The sequence below is a fragment of the Anguilla rostrata genome, chromosome 2, assembly GCF_018555375.3.
Source record: "Anguilla rostrata isolate EN2019 chromosome 2, ASM1855537v3, whole genome shotgun sequence".
NCBI classification, from domain to species: domain Eukaryota; kingdom Metazoa; phylum Chordata; class Actinopteri; order Anguilliformes; family Anguillidae; genus Anguilla; species Anguilla rostrata.
Genome location: NC_057934.1, coordinates 71567056 through 71584499, shown reverse-complemented (window position 1 = coordinate 71584499; position 17444 = coordinate 71567056). Strand labels below are relative to the sequence as shown.

The 17444-nt window shown below is 50.6% G+C and overlaps 1 protein-coding gene across 2 annotated transcripts in view; it reads left to right on the top strand.

The window, feature by feature from the left end:
• The window catches only part of LOC135249085 (putative uncharacterized protein ENSP00000383309), a 58591-nt gene extending 41388 nt beyond the window's left edge, over positions 1-17203 (top strand). Inside the window, exons 3-4 of one of the 2 annotated variants that reach the window (XM_064324359.1) lie at positions 13390-13461; positions 14644-17203. In XM_064324359.1, coding sequence (XP_064180429.1) covers positions 13418-13461; positions 14644-16108 — 1509 coding nt within the window. In that variant the 5' untranslated portion in view covers positions 13390-13417 and the 3' untranslated portion in view covers positions 16109-17203. The remainder of the gene's footprint in view (positions 1-13389; positions 13462-14643) is intronic. The other variant, XM_064324360.1, reaches the window with a different exon arrangement.
• Positions 17204-17444: the final 241 nt, after the last annotated feature.

The following is a 17444-nucleotide window of genomic DNA, read 5'->3' as shown; positions in this document are numbered from 1 at the left end:
TTCCGGACCGTGTGTAAACTAGCTGAAGGTGTGACCCGTTTCCTCGTCTGGATTATCTGCTCACGTTCTCTCGATCAGCTGATAGCCAAAGCCTACAGTACACAATCATGCTACTCACGTTGTATAGCAGTACTCCATGATTTACTGCTTAAATGCCACAGGAGCAGGCTTTTAAAGAAATAATGTGTCATTTTTAAAAAAAAAACACTCCTGTGTATTACCAAATTCCAACAGGTAATCACCGCACTGCTACTGATACTAGCTTTAATGTCACATTCATCTGACCTAGAACATGAGAACACACAATGAGGAGAACAGGCCATTCAAAACATCTAGAACATAAGAACACATAATGAGGAGAACAGGCCATTCAGTCTGTGCACGGTGCAAGTGTGCGTGTACGTGTGTGTGTGTGTGTGTGTGTGTGTGTGTGTACGTGTGTGCGTTTGCGTGTGTGTGTCTGTGTCTGTATGTGTGGAGAATGGTTTGGAAAATGCGCTGCACTGGGGCATGTTAAACCCACTGCCAAAAACCTACATGACCCCCCCCCCCCCCCCCACCCCCCCCCCCCCCCGCATCAGATGGTTCCAGATGTGCGGACCTGGCCTTGATTACTGCGCTCCTGGGGAGACCCCCTCCAGCGCTGACGTCTGCTGTGTGCAGTAATAATACCCAGGGCTGCTACCTGCCCGAGTGACAGCCACAGCTGGACCGCTGCCCCAGTTATGAAATACGCAAACGCATCATTCACACAGGCCAAAACGCTCTCTCCTGGCTACGCAGCTGCGTACGCGCACGTATTCTGGGACTATAACGTGCGTCCATCTGTTCACTTAACACGTACGGTGGCTTGTATTGACAGAGAAAATGCTCGGTTCAAATTTTACAGCTTGTCAACTCGCTGTGACAGAGCACAGCTGATCCCTTTTGGACTCGTACAACCTTGAAAACACACCGAAGGTTGTGCTGTGTAACATTACGTTAACTCTTTTTGGTGTAAGATCACAAATATTTGATTAAAATGTTCGGTTTGTAGGAGTTCAGAATTTTGGTCTGAAGGAGTTATTTTTAGTTCAGTTTGGCTTGGTTTGGTTATAAATGCTTAATGAAGTATTATAAATGGTGCTATAAACCATTCATAGATGGGATCATTGACCAGTGCATTTGGTTCACTCCCCCCATCTGAATTGGGGGGGGCGGGGGACTGACTAGCAGACAGATGGACTAACAGACAGACAGACAGCCTCCCTGTGGCCACGCTCACCCCCGCCCCCCCGCCCCCCCTCTCCCAGGCAGTTGTACAGAAGCGTTTGATGTGAGCACACCCCGGGCTGTCTGTTTGTTTTTGTCCCAGAAAGACCGCGGAGGTTCTGCCTGTGCGGGACAGCAGGAAAAAGCCAAAAAGCAACATCTGTACTGCACTGCAGGCCAGGGGGGGTGGGGGGTTCTAGGGTCAAAGGTCAGGGGTCAGGCTGGTGTCGCTTTGACACAGGGATAAAAGAGAGGTGTCAAAATACAATTCTAGAAAAAGTGAACTGCAGGAAAAATGAAAGGATCAGAAAGCCCAGCTGTCTCCCGGCTTAGGTCTAATTTTGCAAATTTCTTATTGCTGTTTGTTTTTTTTTCTTTCTAAAAAGAAAAGGTTAGTGCCCGTGCCCCTCGCCTCTGTAGCTTTCGGCGCCTCAGCACTGGGTACTGCGCAGCCTACTGAGGGGCCTACTGAGGGGCCTACTGAGGGGCCTACTGCGGGGCCTACTGAGGGGCCTACTGAGGGGCCTACTGAGGGGCCTACTGAGGGGCCTACTGCGGGGCCTACTGAGGGGCCTACTGAGGGGCCTACTGAGGGGCCTACTGCGGGGCCTACTGAGGGGCCTACTGAGGGGCCTACTGAGGGGCCTACTGCGGGGCCTACTGAGGGGCCTACTGAGGGGCCTACTGCGGGGCCTACTGAGGGGCCTACTGAGGGGCCTACTGAGGGGCCTACTGAGGGGCATACTGAGGGGCCTACTGCGGGGCCTACTGCGGGGCCTACTGCGGGGCCTACTGCGCGGCCTACTGAGGGGCATACTGAGGGGCCTACTGCGGGGCCTACTGAGGGGCCTACTGAGGGGCCTACTGAGGGGCCTACTGCGGGGCCTACTGCGGGGCCTACTGTGTGGCCTACTGAGGGGCCTACTGAGGGGCCTACTGAGGGGCCTACTGCGCGGCCTACTGAGCCTCCTTCACTTACCTGTGGAACGTGGGGAGTGTGGGGCTGACCTGTGGAGCGTGGGGAGTGTGGGGAGTGTGGGACCTGCCTGTGGAACGTGGGGAGTGTGGGGCTGACCTGTGGAGCGTGGGGAGTGTGGGACATGCCTGTGGAACGTGGGGAGTGTGGGGCTGATCTCTCTCACACACACACACACTCACACACACACACGCACGCACACTACACACACACACACTCACACAACAACGTGTAGCTCACGTTGGCTTAGAGGCGTCTCTGATAGGCCATATGTAGCTCACGTTGGCTTAGAGGCGGCTCTGATAGGCCGTATGTAGCTCACGTTGGCTTAGAGGCGTCTCTGATAGGCCGTATGTAGCTCACGTTGGCTTAAAGGCCCTCTGATAGGCCGTATGTAGCTCACGTTGGCTTAGAGGCGGCTCTGATAGGCCGTATGTAGCTCACGTTGGCTTAGAGGCGTCTCTGATAGGCCGTATGTAGCTCACGTTGGCTTAGAGGCGGCTCTGATAGGCCGTATGTAGCTCACGTTGGCTTAGAGGCGTCTCTGATAGGCCGTATGTAGCTCACGTTGGCTTAGAGGCGCCTCTGATAGGCCGTATGTAGCTCACGTTGGCTTAGAGGCGTCTCTGATAGGCCGTATGTAGCTCACGTTGGCTTAGAGGCGTCTCTGATAGGCCATATGTAGCTCACGTTGGCTTAGAGGCGGCTCTGATAGGCCGTATGTAGCTCACGTTGGCTTAGAGGCGTCTCTGATAGGCCGTATGTAGCTCACGTTGGCTTAAAGGCCCTCTGATAGGCCGTATGTAGCTCACGTTGGCTTAGAGGCGGCTCTGATAGGCCGTATGTAGCTCACGTTGGCTTAGAGGCGTCTCTGATAGGCCGTATGTAGCTCACGTTGGCTTAAAGGCCCTCTGATAGGCCGTATGTAGCTCACGTTGGCTTAGAGGCGGCTCTGATAGGCCGTATGTAACTCACGTTGGCTTAAAGGCCCTCTGATAGGCCGTATGTAGCTCACGTTGGCTTAAAGGCCCTCTGATAGGCCATATGTAGCTCACGTTGGCTTAGAGGCGTCTCTGATAGGCCGTATGTAGCTCACGTTGGCTTAAAGGCCCTCTGATAGGCCGTATGTAGCTCACGTTGGCTTAGAGGCGTCTCTGATAGGCCGTATGTAGCTCACGTTGGCTTAGAGGCGCCTCTGATAGGCCGTATGTAGCTCACGTTGGCTTAGAGGCGGCTCTGATAGGCCGTATGTAGCTCACGTTGGCTTAGAGGCGGCTCTGATAGGCCGTATGTAGCTCACGTTGGCTTAGAGGCGCCTCTGATAGGCCGTATGTAGCTCACGTTGGCTTAGAGGCGCCTCTGATAGGCCGTATGTAGCTCACGTTGGCTTAGAGGCGCCTCTGATAGGCCGTATGTAACTCACGTTGGCTTAGAGGCGCCTCTGATAGGCCGTATGTAGCTCACGTTGGCTTAGAGGCGCCTCTGATAGGCCGTATGTAGCTCACGTTGGCTTAGAGGCGTCTCTGATAGGCCGTATGTAGCTCACGTTGGCTTAGAGGCGTCTCTGATAGGCCGTATGTAGCTCACGTTGGCTTAGAGGCGCCTCTGATAGGCCGTATGTAGCTCACGTTGGCTTAGAGGCGTCTCTGATAGGCCGTATGTAGCTCACGTTGGCTTAGAGGCGTCTCTGATAGGCCGTATGTAGCTCACGTTGGCTCAAAGGCCCTCTGATAGGCCGTATGTAGCTCACGTTGGCTTAGAGGCGCCTCTGATAGGCCGTATGTAACTCACGTTGGCTTAGAGGCGCCTCTGATAGGCCGTATGTAGCTCACGTTGGCTTAGAGGCGGCTCTGATAGGCCGTATGTAGCTCACGTTGGCTCAAAGGAAGGCCCGAAAAGTGAGAGCGGCTCCTGCTGCTTCCAGAGACGGTTTCAACGGTAATAACAAGGTCTGCTGCTCGCCGGGAAAGGCCGAAAAGCAAAAATAACCCCCGCCCTGGTCTGAGAGCAGGTAAACAACAGGTAAGTAGAGCAGAACAGGATTAGCACAGAGATGAGAGGGAGAGGGGGAGAGAGAGAGAGTGGGGAGAGAGAGTGGGAGAGAGAGAGCGGGGAGAGAGAGAGAGAGTGGGGAGAGAGAGAGTGGGAGGAGAGGGAGAGGGAGAGGGAGGGGAATGGAGGGGGAGGTGAAGATGGAATTATTGTGCGGGATGGAGGGAGAAACGGAGAGAGAGCAAAGTAAGAGAAAGAAAGTTGGAAAATTAGCAGCTCGGCTGCCGGTTGTAACCGGAGGGACCTGAGGTCTGAGAAACCGAACAGGAAGAGCAGCAGAGAACGTTCCAGCAGTAGTTCAGCCATTTTAATTTCTGCTCTTTTTATTTCATTTTATTTTGTGCATATTTATTTCACCTTTGATACACTGTAGTGCCATTTTGTAGTTTAATATTTTTCTGCCGTGCTTTGCTACAGAGAACTGTGTGTGTGTGTGTATGTGTGCGTGTGGAGGTGTGGCGTGCGTTGCGTTGGTGTGCGTGTGCGTGTGTGTGCGTGTCGTGTGTGGAGGTGGTGTGCGTGTGCGCTGGGTGCGCTGGGTGCGCGTGGCGTGTGCGTGTGCGTGTGCGTGTGCGCGTGCGCGTGTGCGTGTGCGTGTGCGTGTGCGTGTGTGTGTGCGTGTGTGTGTGTGTGTGTGTGTGAGAGTGCGCGTGTGTGTGTGCGTGTGTGTAGCATGAACATTAAAGCCATCTGGCATTGGCTACATTGCTTGATAAGCACACCAGTGATTGCAGCCAAAGGTTGTTTTTCTGTTCCTACAATGAGACATTTTACTGTGATCCAGTACCAGTGCTGGCGTGTACGTCCAGTCAGCTGTTTTATCCAGGGTAGCTGGTGGAAACGAAATACCTGCATATGTGCCGACCCTCCAGGATCGGAATTGCCCGCCTGAGAACAAGGAAACACAGCCGCCAGAAAAACTTTAATCGCTGCACGGCAGGTGAGGTGGAGGCCGAGGCTCTTCCTCCTGCACTGCGGCCAATGACCGGCCTTTAAAAAGGATTGTGGGTAAACGTAAAAGCATGATCTTTTTCAAACCAAATGAATGGCAGATAAGGGCTTGTATTTTTTTTTTTTGGGGTGGGGGGGTGGGCACATGGTGCATCTTACAGCAGGCTGCCCATTAAATTCTCATTATTGTTATTAATTATTATTTATTTATTTATTGTTTAATCATTGCTGTTTTCAATGCAATGGACTAATAATTTGTGGAAGGAGAAGGTAAAGCAGATGAGGGGTGGTTCGAGTTAAAGTTTGAGAACAGACAGGCACTCCCGGGAGCTGACCGTGTTTTGTATTAGTTACACATTTCAGCGACTCTTGCGATGATTATTATTCATTAGATCCTTTCGGCGAAGCAGAACCGAGCAGGAGGAGAATGTCCCTGCGCGAACCCTGTAGCGCTCTCGCTCGCTGCTGCGTTTCGTTAGCGCGTTTTGTTAGCGCACGTTCGCCAAGCTGACCCCTCGGAGAAAATGCTGCCGGGCGAGTCGAACTTCACGCCGTTTGTTAGCATTTCGAGCCAAACCTGAAAATAAGTGCCGGGTTTTACAGTTTAAATATTTCAATCAAAATTCCCTGCTTTCTTTCTGAGGAAGAATAATGTAATAACATGTTTTCAACGCATTTGGGCCTCATTCACGAAAACTTTTCTTGAGTTATTCTTACTTTTGTTCTTAAAAATGTTCTTACGAAAAACCCAGTGCTGACTGTTGTAAATTTTGTGCGCAGTCCTGTTCTTGCGATTAGCATACGGGAGCAGCCATGAACGAACAAACGGATCAGAGAAAAAATTATGAATGCCTAAATGTTCTTGCAAATGTTCTTACACACAGTGTGTTTTTAGCAAATTTTTTCATATAAATGGTTTTACTCATCAAACAGTACCTGATCTTAAAGCAGAAATGCCATGTGACATCAGTATATACTGTGTACTGTTTGTACTGGGCCATCGTTAATAATGGGACGTTTTCAGGCAAAAAACATGTTGATTGAGTGTAAAAAAGGAATTAACTATTTAAGGGTTCTAATGAGAGGTTAAAATTATTGTTTCAGGAAAAACGTTCAGACATGTGATAACATTTGTGAATGACGTCCTTTACCATAAACTGACATCTCAACCATAAGGTAGAGGTCTATAATAATAATTTTTTTTTAAAGTTTTGAAGAAACTATTTGAATGAGTGACAGTTAAGGGGGGTTGGAACCACACACCAAACCAGGATGCCGGTCTGATTTTATTTTTATTTTTTTCTTCTCATTGTTTTTTTCACTGTAAAAGTCAGCTCTGCTGCATTGGTGAGCAGTCAGTTAAAGGGTTAATGCAGCCTTAATGCATTACAGTGCAGTCTTGCTTCTCTCTCTCTGCCCTCTGGTGTGTGCTGCTTCTCAGTGTTGTTTATTAGGCCTCCTGTCATGGGCGGCAATGCCATCTTGCATTGATTGCGGACATGGTGGATCTGCAGAAACGTGTGTGTGTGTGTGTGTGTGCGCGTGTGTGTGTGTCTGGGCGAGTGTGTGTGTGCGTGCGTGCGTGTGTGTGTGTGTGTGTGTGTGTGTGTGTCTGGGCGAGTGTGTGTGTGTGTGTGTGTGTGTGCATGCCTGTGTGTGTGTGTGTGTCTGGGCGAGTGTGTGTGTGTGTGTGTGTGTCTGGGCGAGCATATGTGTGTGTGTGTGTGTGTGTACAGTACATAGTAAAGGATGTGCCTGTGTGTGTGTGTGTCTGGGCGAGCGTGTGTGTGTGTACAGTACACAGTAAAGGATAAAGGGTTTAATTGAGCAGTAGTTCCTGAGGTAGACAGAGCAGAGTTAGACATCCTTAGAGCTGTAATCTGAAAGCTTAATCTCTCTCTGTTACTGAAGTCATGCCAGACTGCATTCAGCAGCAGCTCACTGCTGCACTTTCTCATCAAGAGACTGTGTGTGTGCCCGTGGGCGGGGCTTCAGAATGAACTCGGCCTGAAAGACTGAGCGACAGGGGAGCAGACCAATGACAGTTAAGAGGAAGTGTGCCAGTCTTCCGTCGTGCCCCTCCTCCTCCTCTCTCTTAAAAAAAAAAAAAAAGAGCCCAGCATGCTTCAGCGTGTGCAGCTGCAACCGAGCCTTTTTAGCAACAATTAAGATTTATTAGCTGTTTATTACGGGTCTGTCAGGGCTGCATGCTTTTCCCATAACACCCCTGGGGGGTGACTCAGATGGCACGGAAACTGAGGATTACCACCAGTGTGCGGATAGACCCTACCTGAGCGTGTGCAGTGTGTGGATAGGCCCTACCTGAGCGTGTGCAGTGTGTGGATAGGCCCTACCTGAGCGTGTGCAGTGTGTGTGGATAGGCCCTGTCTGAGCGTGTGCAGTGTGTGTGGATAGGCCCTACCTGAGCGTGTGCAGTGTGTGGGGATAGGCCCTACCTGAGCGTGTGCAGTGTGTGGGGATAGGCCCTGCCTGAGCGTGTGCAGTGTGTGCGGATAGGCCCTACCTGAGCGTGTGCAGTGTGTGGGGATAGGCCCTACCTGAGCGTGTGCAGTGTGTGTGGATAGGCCCTACCTGAGCGTGTGCAGTGTGTGTGGATAGGCCCTACCTGAGCGTGTGCAGTGTGTGGGGATAGGCCCTACCTGAGCGTGTGCAGTGTGTGTGGATAGACCCTACCTGAGCGCGTGCAGTGTGTGGATAGGCCCTACCTGAGCGTGTGCAGTGTGTGTGGATAGACCCTACCTGAGCGTGTGCAGTGTGTGTGGATAGGCCCTGTCTGAGCGTGTGCAGTGTGTGGATAGGCCCTACCTGAGCGTGTGCAGTGTGTGTGGCTAGGCCCGACCTGAGCATGTGCAGTGTGTGGATAGGCCCTACCTGAGCGTGTGCAGTGTGTGGATAGGCCCTACCTGAGCGTGTGCAGTGTGTGGATAGGCCCTACCTGAGCGTGTGCAGATAGACCCTACCTGAGAGTGTGCAGTGTGTGTGGATAGGCCCTACCTGAGCGTGTGCAGAGTGTGGGGATAGGCCCTACCTGAGCGTGTGCAGATAGACCCTACCTGAGAGTGTGCAGTGTGTGTGGATAGGCCCTACCTGAGCGTGTGCAGAGTGTGGGGATAGGCCCTACCTGAGCGTGTGCAGTGTGTGGGGATATGCCCTACCTGAGCGTGTGCAGATAGACCCTACCTGAGAGTGTGCAGTGTGTGGGGATAGGCCCTACCTGAGCGTGTGCAGTGTGTGGGGATAGGCCCTACCTGAGCGTGTGCAGTGTGTGGGGATAGGCCCTACCTGAGCGTGTGCAGTGTGTGTTTATCCCACACGGTCTGCGTGACAGATGCTGATCAGATCGGAGCTGAGTTTTGAGCTCATCTTGAGGCTCATCTGGTTACCCCACTGTTCTGGTGTGGGGTTGTCCCCCCCCACGTGGTTGCCCCCACCCCCACCCCCAGTCTGGTATCTGTCCAGCACCACCTGTTGCTGGCAGTAGAGCTGGCCTTTGGGTTTTGGTGGCCTTAAGCAAGAATGTTGTTGCTTAGGTCCCCAATATAAATCACTATATCACATTTAAAAAAACTCAAATAGTGTGGCCCTTAAACAGCTGCATGGAGCAGAGTTGGCTAACTGTGGTCCTGGAGTGCCGCAGGGTCCACTGGGGTCCCCAGCCCTGGTCCCAGAGAGCCAGAGGTTCTGCTGTTTTTTGTTGCTACCCAGAACTTAATTGATACATTATAGCGGTTGATTACACTGGTAAATCACCACACCTGGTTTCTTGGGTCTAAAGTGGTGATTGTATTAAAGGAGAAATGAAAAACCAGTAGACCCTGTGCCTCTCCTGGACCTGGGCCCTGACGCACGGTATTTGTTCCAGCGACCAGCTCTGACTGGCTGTCGCTCAGGGCAACACTACCAGTGGTTATACATCACCCCATTGGGCTGTCAGAGGTGGAGGGTCTTAGCCAGCAGGCTTCTGTGTGTCGTCTGCGCAGCTGTGTTGTCCAGCTGTGCGGTGACTGCGCAACTCAGCTGGTGGGCTGCTGAGAGAAAAGAGTTGGCGGCTAGCCGTTTGCCTGTACTGTCTTCAGCCCTTTGAAGAGCAGGTTTTTTGTAATGTTTTTTTTTTTTCCAAAGCAAAGTCGGTGTTCTAGAACTCCATTGCTTTCAGTTTTCAGCAGTGATTGTGACATCAGCATTAGAATGTTCAGTTCAGAACATTCTAATCACGTATTTGTGGCCTCACAACTCAAAGTGTTTAGTGGTGAAGCAGGCTATGGAACTATGGGAGTGGCCTGTTAACACGCTTGCCTGTGTTTGGGGAATGTGCCTGAACGTTAATAAAGTGCTTAGTGTGAGGTCGCTCTGTGTGCTACTGAAACAGATGTGCGAGATCAGGGGGACAGATCAGAGATAGTGTGGGGTATCTGAAACCGGTCCTGAGAGTAAATCTGATTAGGTTTCTGACCCCAGCCGGAATTAGGAACTGGTCAGGGCTGTAATCTGATTCGCCGGTTGAAATATGGAATGAGTTATCTCACATGAGCGGATTATCCAAAAACTAGCGCAAGGTTCTGACTGCACTGTGAGTGTGTGTGTGTGTGTGTTTGAGTGTGTCTGTTTGAGTGTGAATGTGTGTGTGTGTGTGTGTGTGTGTGTTACAGGCATGGGCTAGTTAATACAGTCACTGAACTGTCCACCTTTGCCTAATTGTTCCACCGACAGAAATCAAACTTCTTCTCCCGAAAAGTTGTCTACAGCTCACATGGTCCTCTAAACGCTGGTGTGTGTGCAGGGTAGCGGGAGGATCCAGCGGTTGGGTGTGTGTGTGTGGGGTAGTGGTCCTCTAAACACTGGTGTGTGTGGTGCTAGCAGGAGTATCCAGCGGTTGGGTGTGTGTGTGGGGTAGTGGTCGTCTAAACACTGGTGTGTGTGGTGCTAGCAGGAGTATCCAGCAGTTGGGTGTGTGTGTGTGGGGTAGTGGTCCTCTAAATGCTGGTGTGTGTGGGGCTAGCGAGAGCATCCAGCGGTTGGGTGTGTGTGTGGGGTAGTGGTCGTCTAAACACTGGTGTGTGTGGTGCTAGCAGGAGTATCCAGCGGTTGGGTGTGTGTGTGGGGTAGTGGTCGTCTAAACACTGGTGTGTGTGGTGCTAGCAGGAGTATCCAGCAGTTGGGTGTGTGTGTGTGGGTAGTGGTCCTCTAAATGCTGGTGTGTGTGGGGCTAGCGAGAGCATCCAGCGGTTGGGTGTGTGTGTGGGGTAGTGGTCGTCTAAACACTGGTGTGTGTGGTGCTAGCAGGAGTATCCAGCGGTTGGGTGTGTGTGTGGGGTAGTGGTCCTCTAAACGCTGGTGTGTGTGGTGCTAGCAGGAGGATCCAGCGGTTGGGTGTGTGTGTGGGGTAGTGGTCGTCTAAACGCTGGTGTGTGTGCAGGGTAGCGGGAGGATCCAGCGGTTTGGTGTGTGTGTGGGGTAGTGGTCCTCTAAACGCTGGTGTGTGTGGTGCTAGCAGGAGGATCCAGCGGTTGGGTGTGTGTGTGTGGGGTAGTGGTCCTCTAAACGCTGGTGTGTGTGTGCGGAGTAGCGGGAGGATCCAGCGGTTGGTTTATGTACGCTTGCTTCTGCTCCCTCTTTCCTGTACCCGCCGGAGAGAACCCGGCCCCCGAGCGCCCCGCCCCGGCGGGCGCGGCTGATTGTTTACGCTATCGCCCGTGATCCGCGGTGCGGGTCGCGTCTGAAAATAAACAGCCCGCGGAGCCGTCCCCAGTGTTTACTTCTGCCATGCGGCAGACAAGGAAAGCCGCTTCGGTTCAGCGCTTTTCTCCGGGACACGCCGGATTGTCCGGGCTCTGTCCCGATCCCGTCTGTTTTCAGAGCAGGGGAAGCGGGGGGGGGGATGGGGTGTGTAGTCTGAATCAGGCAGGACGAAAATCCGATCCGTGATGGGGACACTGTGTTGTAGGAGGCACTGTCTATGCTAAGAGGAATTAAAACGGAGATTCTGGTTATTGAAGATAAGGTAGACCTTAATATAAACAGTGGGGGGTTTCCCTGGGATTCTGTAAAAATGAACACCCCTCTCTTCTCTCATCCCCCTGTTTAACTACCTCAGTAAATCCCCCCCCCCCCCCCGACCTCAGCTGATGTGTGGAGGGCTGCCATTCCTCACCCAGGTTGGGGGCTGCAAACTTGCCACCACCTACTCCTCAGTACTCCTACTTGCTTAGTACACATGTATCCACATCCTCTATGGACATCTCAATGCTTTGATCCATTACCATGTAAGGGGATGTATATAATGGAAAATGGGATGTAGAAAGGGGATAGGGGATGTGGAAGGGGATATATAAGGGGATAGGGGATGTGGAAGGGTATAGACGATGTGGAATGGGATATATAAGGGGATAGGGGATGTGGAAGGGTATAGACGATGTGGAAGGGGATATATAAGGGGATGACGGAATGTGGTAGGGCTCTGCAGGCAGTGGGGTCAGTGAGTCCAAAGCACAGAGGCATTCTGGGTAAAAGTGGCCTGCAGAGGGAGCAGGGGAAAGGTCTAATTCCTGCTTATCCTGACAGTGGGGGGAAGCTTTTCATAAGGAGGGAAAAGAAAACAGAGAGGGATCTGGGCCACTGTACCCACTGACAACACTAATGAAAACCAAGCCCTGTTCCACCCCCACTCCCACCAAACCAAGCCCTGTTCCACCCCCACCCCCACCCCCACTGCTCTGATCCACCCCCACTCCCACCAAACCAAGCCCTGATCCACCCCCACTCCAGCCAAACCAAGCCCTGTTCCACCCCCACTCCCACCAAACCAAACCCTGATCCACCCCCACTCCCACCAAACCAAACCCTGTTCCACCCCCACTCCCACCAAACGAAACCCTGATCCACCCCCACCCCCACCGCCCTGATCTACCCCCACTCCCAACACCCTGATCCACACCTATCAGATTTTTAGGGCCAGTGACATCACAGAGAAGGGTGGAGGGGGTTGCCATTTGTGACATCACTCATGTGAAAAAGTCCGCCCACATCAGTTTGGAATGCATTTTAATTTGTAAATCTGCTAGAAACATCCCTCTCTACTTCTGTAGTAAAACTAGATTTGTATCCTATTTACCTTTTTATTTTGGCTACCGACAAGGATTGGAAAGAGGTCTGATAATCCAGTGGGTTGTTTCCTTGTCCCGTTGTGGGATGGGCGAAGGTATAATTAAACATGACAGGAATGGTGCCAGAAGTGCTAGCTGGCAGGGGTGGGGGCGTGGGGGGGGGGGGGGGGGGGGTTCACAGTCTGAGGGGCCGAGCTGGATTTAAAACAAAGACACACGATGCTTTACAAAAAAAATATATATTATTTTTAAAAAAGAAACAGCTCCTTCGCAAGCTGCCGTTTGAGCTCCGCGAGAAGCGAGAGAGTCCGTGGAATGCTTTAATGAAAGTGGGCTTCCCCTCCGAGTCCCGCCGTCCCGTCCCCCCCCCACCCCCGCGAACACAAAGCCGCTGCCCATCGCGAAAGTCAAATCCATTCCCCAACCCGAACGTGACGGCCTCGTCTCATACACATCGTCCCGGGCGGTTAAATATGTAACGAGCCAGTCCGCACGGACCCGTTCCTCCTGAGCGGGGAGACTCTTCCCCTGGGTCGGCAGCTCAAAGCAGAGAGCCTGCAGAGCCCTTAACTTTCCCTGCGTCGGAAAGCGTGTCTAATCCTCTCCTGTTGATTGTGGATACCCCTGTAAGCAGAATTTGGGGGCTCTGTGGAGGTACAAACTCTCCCCCAGGGTTCCTGGACCTAAACCTGCTGTGTTTGACTTTAATTATTTAAGGCCTGCATTCGATCAGCGTTTGTCCTCGTTGTTGACTCACTATTAAATGAAAAAACGTGTTTTTATTCCCCCTTTTGTTTGCAAAATCGGGGATCGCTGAAATGAAGTGTGTTTCTGAAGGAGAAATGAACAGTTTTTTCACTTGTATTTGTGAGACAAAGTTAGTGACAAATTTCAAGTTAATGACAAGTTTTGATGAAATGACACCCTGCGTGTAATAAATAGTCCATGTCCTGGTGCCAAACATGTTTGTCTTCCAGGCACTGACTCTTCTTGAATGACTCAGGTTGTCTCTCGTTCTCCCTGTCTGTCTCCCAGGTATGTCCAGGGTTTGCATTGCATTGCCATGACAACAGAACGCAGTAAGAAAATATACAAGAAACGTGTCTGGTAAGAAAGAATGTGGATATTCTGGTTAACCACTACTACTACTGCTGCTGCTACTTTTTCTACTACTAATTATGATAATATTAAATTACTATTAGCACTAAAAATAAAATATTAAATAAAAAAATGTATTACCACAGCACATTTCATTGATTTAGATACGTAATAGTAATAATAATAATGATACCCAGGACTGCGGTTTCATGCACAGAGATACCCGGAAGTGGGGTTTAATACACAGACGTACTCGGAAAGGTGTGCATCTCTCAAAGCTGAGCGAGGGAAACACGCGACTGATTTTGGGGGAGGGCTGGGGGTGAGGCCACACTGAGCTGGTATAAAAATGATCCACTCTATTTATTATTTAAAACAGACACAGAGACCCCCCTGTGTGTGTTTGAGTTTGTGAGTTTGTGTGTGTGTATGTGTCTGTGTGCATATGTGTGCATGTGCGTGTGTGTTTGTGTGCTTCAGTGTGTGTGTGTGTGTGTGTTTGGAGTGGGAGTGCGGTAGTCAGTTATGTGATACTTTTAAGATCTCTCTTTGCTCTTCTACTTTTCACCAGCGAGGAAAAAAAAAAAGATAAAGACAGAAAGAACAGAGTGAGAGAGAAAGAGAGTGAAGCAGAAAATCGCAGAGTGCTGACAGGCCTGCTCCAAACCCCCCCCCCCCCCCCCCGCTGAGTTAATCCTGTCTTTCAGCCCTACCGTCACGCCTCCCCCCTCCCTCGCTGGCATCAAGTTCACTGCCATGGCAACCAGGGGAAAACACTACAAGCGGGCTGGTGATGTCATTCCCCTTACTCCTGGGGGTGGGGGGTCAGGGGTGGGGGGGGCGGCAGAGTGGTAACTTCAAACTCACCTGTTTACCTGTTCTGGGTCCATCGAGCCACCCAAACCCTGGGAATGTACTCAGTTTAAAATTAAGGTCAAGGTAACCTTTCTCATCCCAGATTAGGGAAATTAATTCAAGTGATTATGGGATAGAAACAAGCAAGGTAAACATATAAGAAGAATGCAAGTACAATGATGGCACAGTGTTTGTTATAATGCTTTTAAAGTTTGACAGTCTACCGTGTGCAGGTGTTCCAGTGTCACTGATTGGTTGAAGTTACAGTAGGGCTGAGGTCATAATGAACGCTTCCAGCCAATCCCATGTCCCTTCTTGTTTTTTCTGCCTTTTCAGGGAAAGGAGAGATGGTCCTGTAAAGATTGCACTTCGTGTCTCGGCCCAAAACCCGTGCCACTTCCGCGCCAGCTCCAGAGAGAGGACAAGCACATGCACTGCTGCACTGTGGGATATCAGGCACACCAACCAATCAGAAGACTGGATTATGATCACGTTCACCAGTCCATCGTCCCTGGTACATTTGCTGCTTAACCCCCATTCTACCAAAAGTGCCACAGATCCACACACACCTGCTGGACTCACACTTTCACACACAGGTGATGGACTCACCCTTCCACACACACCTCCTGGACTCACCCTTCCACACACACCTGCTGGACTCACCCTTTCACACACAGATCATGGACTCACCCTTCCACACACTCCTCCTGGACTCACCCTTCCACACACACCTGCTGGACTCACCCTTTCACACACAGATCATGGACTCACCCTTCCACACACACCTCCTGGACTCACCCTTCCACACACACCTCCTGGACTCACCCTTCCACACACACCTGCTGGACTCACCCTTTCACACACAGATCATGGACTCACCCTTCCACACACACCTCCTGGACTCACCCTTCCACACACACCTGCTGGACTCACCCTTCCACACACACCTGCTGGACTCACCCTTCCACACACACCTGCTGGACTCACCCTTCCACACACTCCTCCTCGACTCACCCTTCCACACATACCTGCTGGACTCACCCTTTCACACACAGATCATGGACTCACCCTTCCACACTCTCCTCCTGGACTCACCCTTCCACACACACCTGCTGGACTCACCCTTTCACACACAGATCATGGACTCACCCTTCCACACACACCTCCTGGACTCACCCTTCCACACACACCTCCTGGACTCACCCTTCCACACACACCTCCTGGACTCACCCTTCCACACACACCTGCTGGACTCACCGTTTCACAAACAGATCATGGACTCACCCTTCCACACACACCTGCTGGACTCACCCTTCCACACTCTCCTCCTGGACTCACCCTTCCACACACACCTGCTGGACTCACCCTTCCACACTCTCCTCCTGGACTCACCCTTCCACACACACCTGCTGGACTCACCCTTTCACACACACCTGCTGGACTCACCCTTTCACACACTCCTCCTGGACTCACCCTTCCACACACACCTGCTGGACTCACCCTTTCACACACTCCTCCTGGACTCACCCTTCCACACACACCTGCTGGACTCACCCTTTCACACACAGATCATGGACTCACCGTTTCACACACAGGTTATGGACTCACTTTCCAGGGAATTTATTTTTTATGTGGTTTCACATCTTTTTGTATTTCCTTTTGGGATGGGGCTGGTCAACCACCTCAAAGGGAGGCAGAGCTGAATTTAAAATATATATATTTAATAAAAGTTACGATTTCGTTAATTCTACGAGTGTCTGAGGTTTTTCAAAAGATGGAATGTACACCTGTATACCTGTAAAAGCTTGACCTGGGCATATAGGCTAAAAGGCCAGTTTTTTGTCTTCTGCCAGTGCATAAGATGCTATTAGAGTGCAGGGGAGAATTGCTCAGTGGTGAATTCTGATCTCCAACTGTCACTTTTTCCTCCCATTGATGTCCATAATATGTATGTTGCAAAAACTGCTCTAGCTAACCCCAACATTTTGAAATATGTTGTGCATTATAAGTCGAAGAATATTGGTACCAAATATTTTGGTCTGAGTACCTCGAGGAATTTAAATGACAACTCCAACTGCCACTTTTTTTAGCTCAGATATTTCTGGGATATTTATACCAAAAAAAAAAAAACTGAAACTAGCTAAGTTTAACATATGTTGAGTGTTGCCTGTCCAAGAACATCAGCCAACCGAAGGCTCTGAAGTCCAGGAGTCTCTCTGTGATTGGCCAGCAGCTCTCAGCAGAATAAACAGTGTGCTAGAAGGTCGGCTGCCTGTCATAAGCAGGTAAGACTTGTTTTTGAACTCTTCTCTCTCCCTGTTTCCTGGATTTCACCACAGCTGAGGACAGCAAATGTTCTGTAACGTTTGTAAAAGTTGACCCCATTTTTATCATCTTGATCAAGGATTCTCCCTCAGAGCTGGCCCCTATTGTAGAATGGGACATTTTTGCTCCCCTTTTGGTTTTGACCGCTGATGGTAATGGTTGTATTTATGCTAGTTATAACGTTCTGCTACCTGGCAGTTCTCTGCCAAGATACATGAGAGAAGGAAAACAATGAAACTGGATACTCTGTCAGTTTTTTTGAGAGGAACAGAAATAAGGAATGTGTTTTGCTTCAATTTCTCTCCCCAAGAGTGGCTGGAAATCTCACATCTGGTTACACGCGCACACAAGAGGCAGTGGACCGTGTTGTGATGAGGTCAGATCCCCATGTCTACAAACAGCAGTTACGTAGAATGCCTTCGGGCACCTACAGCCTGACTGCAGTAGGTATGTTTCCAGCAGACCTGGGTCAAATACGTATTTGTTTTGGATTCAAATACTTTTCTGTGCTCTGTTGATCTTGCCTGGTGTAACTGAGCCTGTCAATATGACCAGAAGGCAGGGGTTTGCACTTTTTGAGAATATTTAATTGGTTCTAATACACCAGGCAAGATCAGTAAAGTGTTGAAAATTATTTGAATTCAAAACAAATACATATTTGAGCTGATCTGGTTTCCAGTGAGTATGCTGCGATGCATTTTCCCATGAGCACCTCAGGCACTTTGATTCAGCTGCGTTTCTGTTGTGTGGGTCACGCAGAGCAGGCTGCCGGCATAATCTCTCTATGCGGTCGCTTAAGACCACTGCCATTT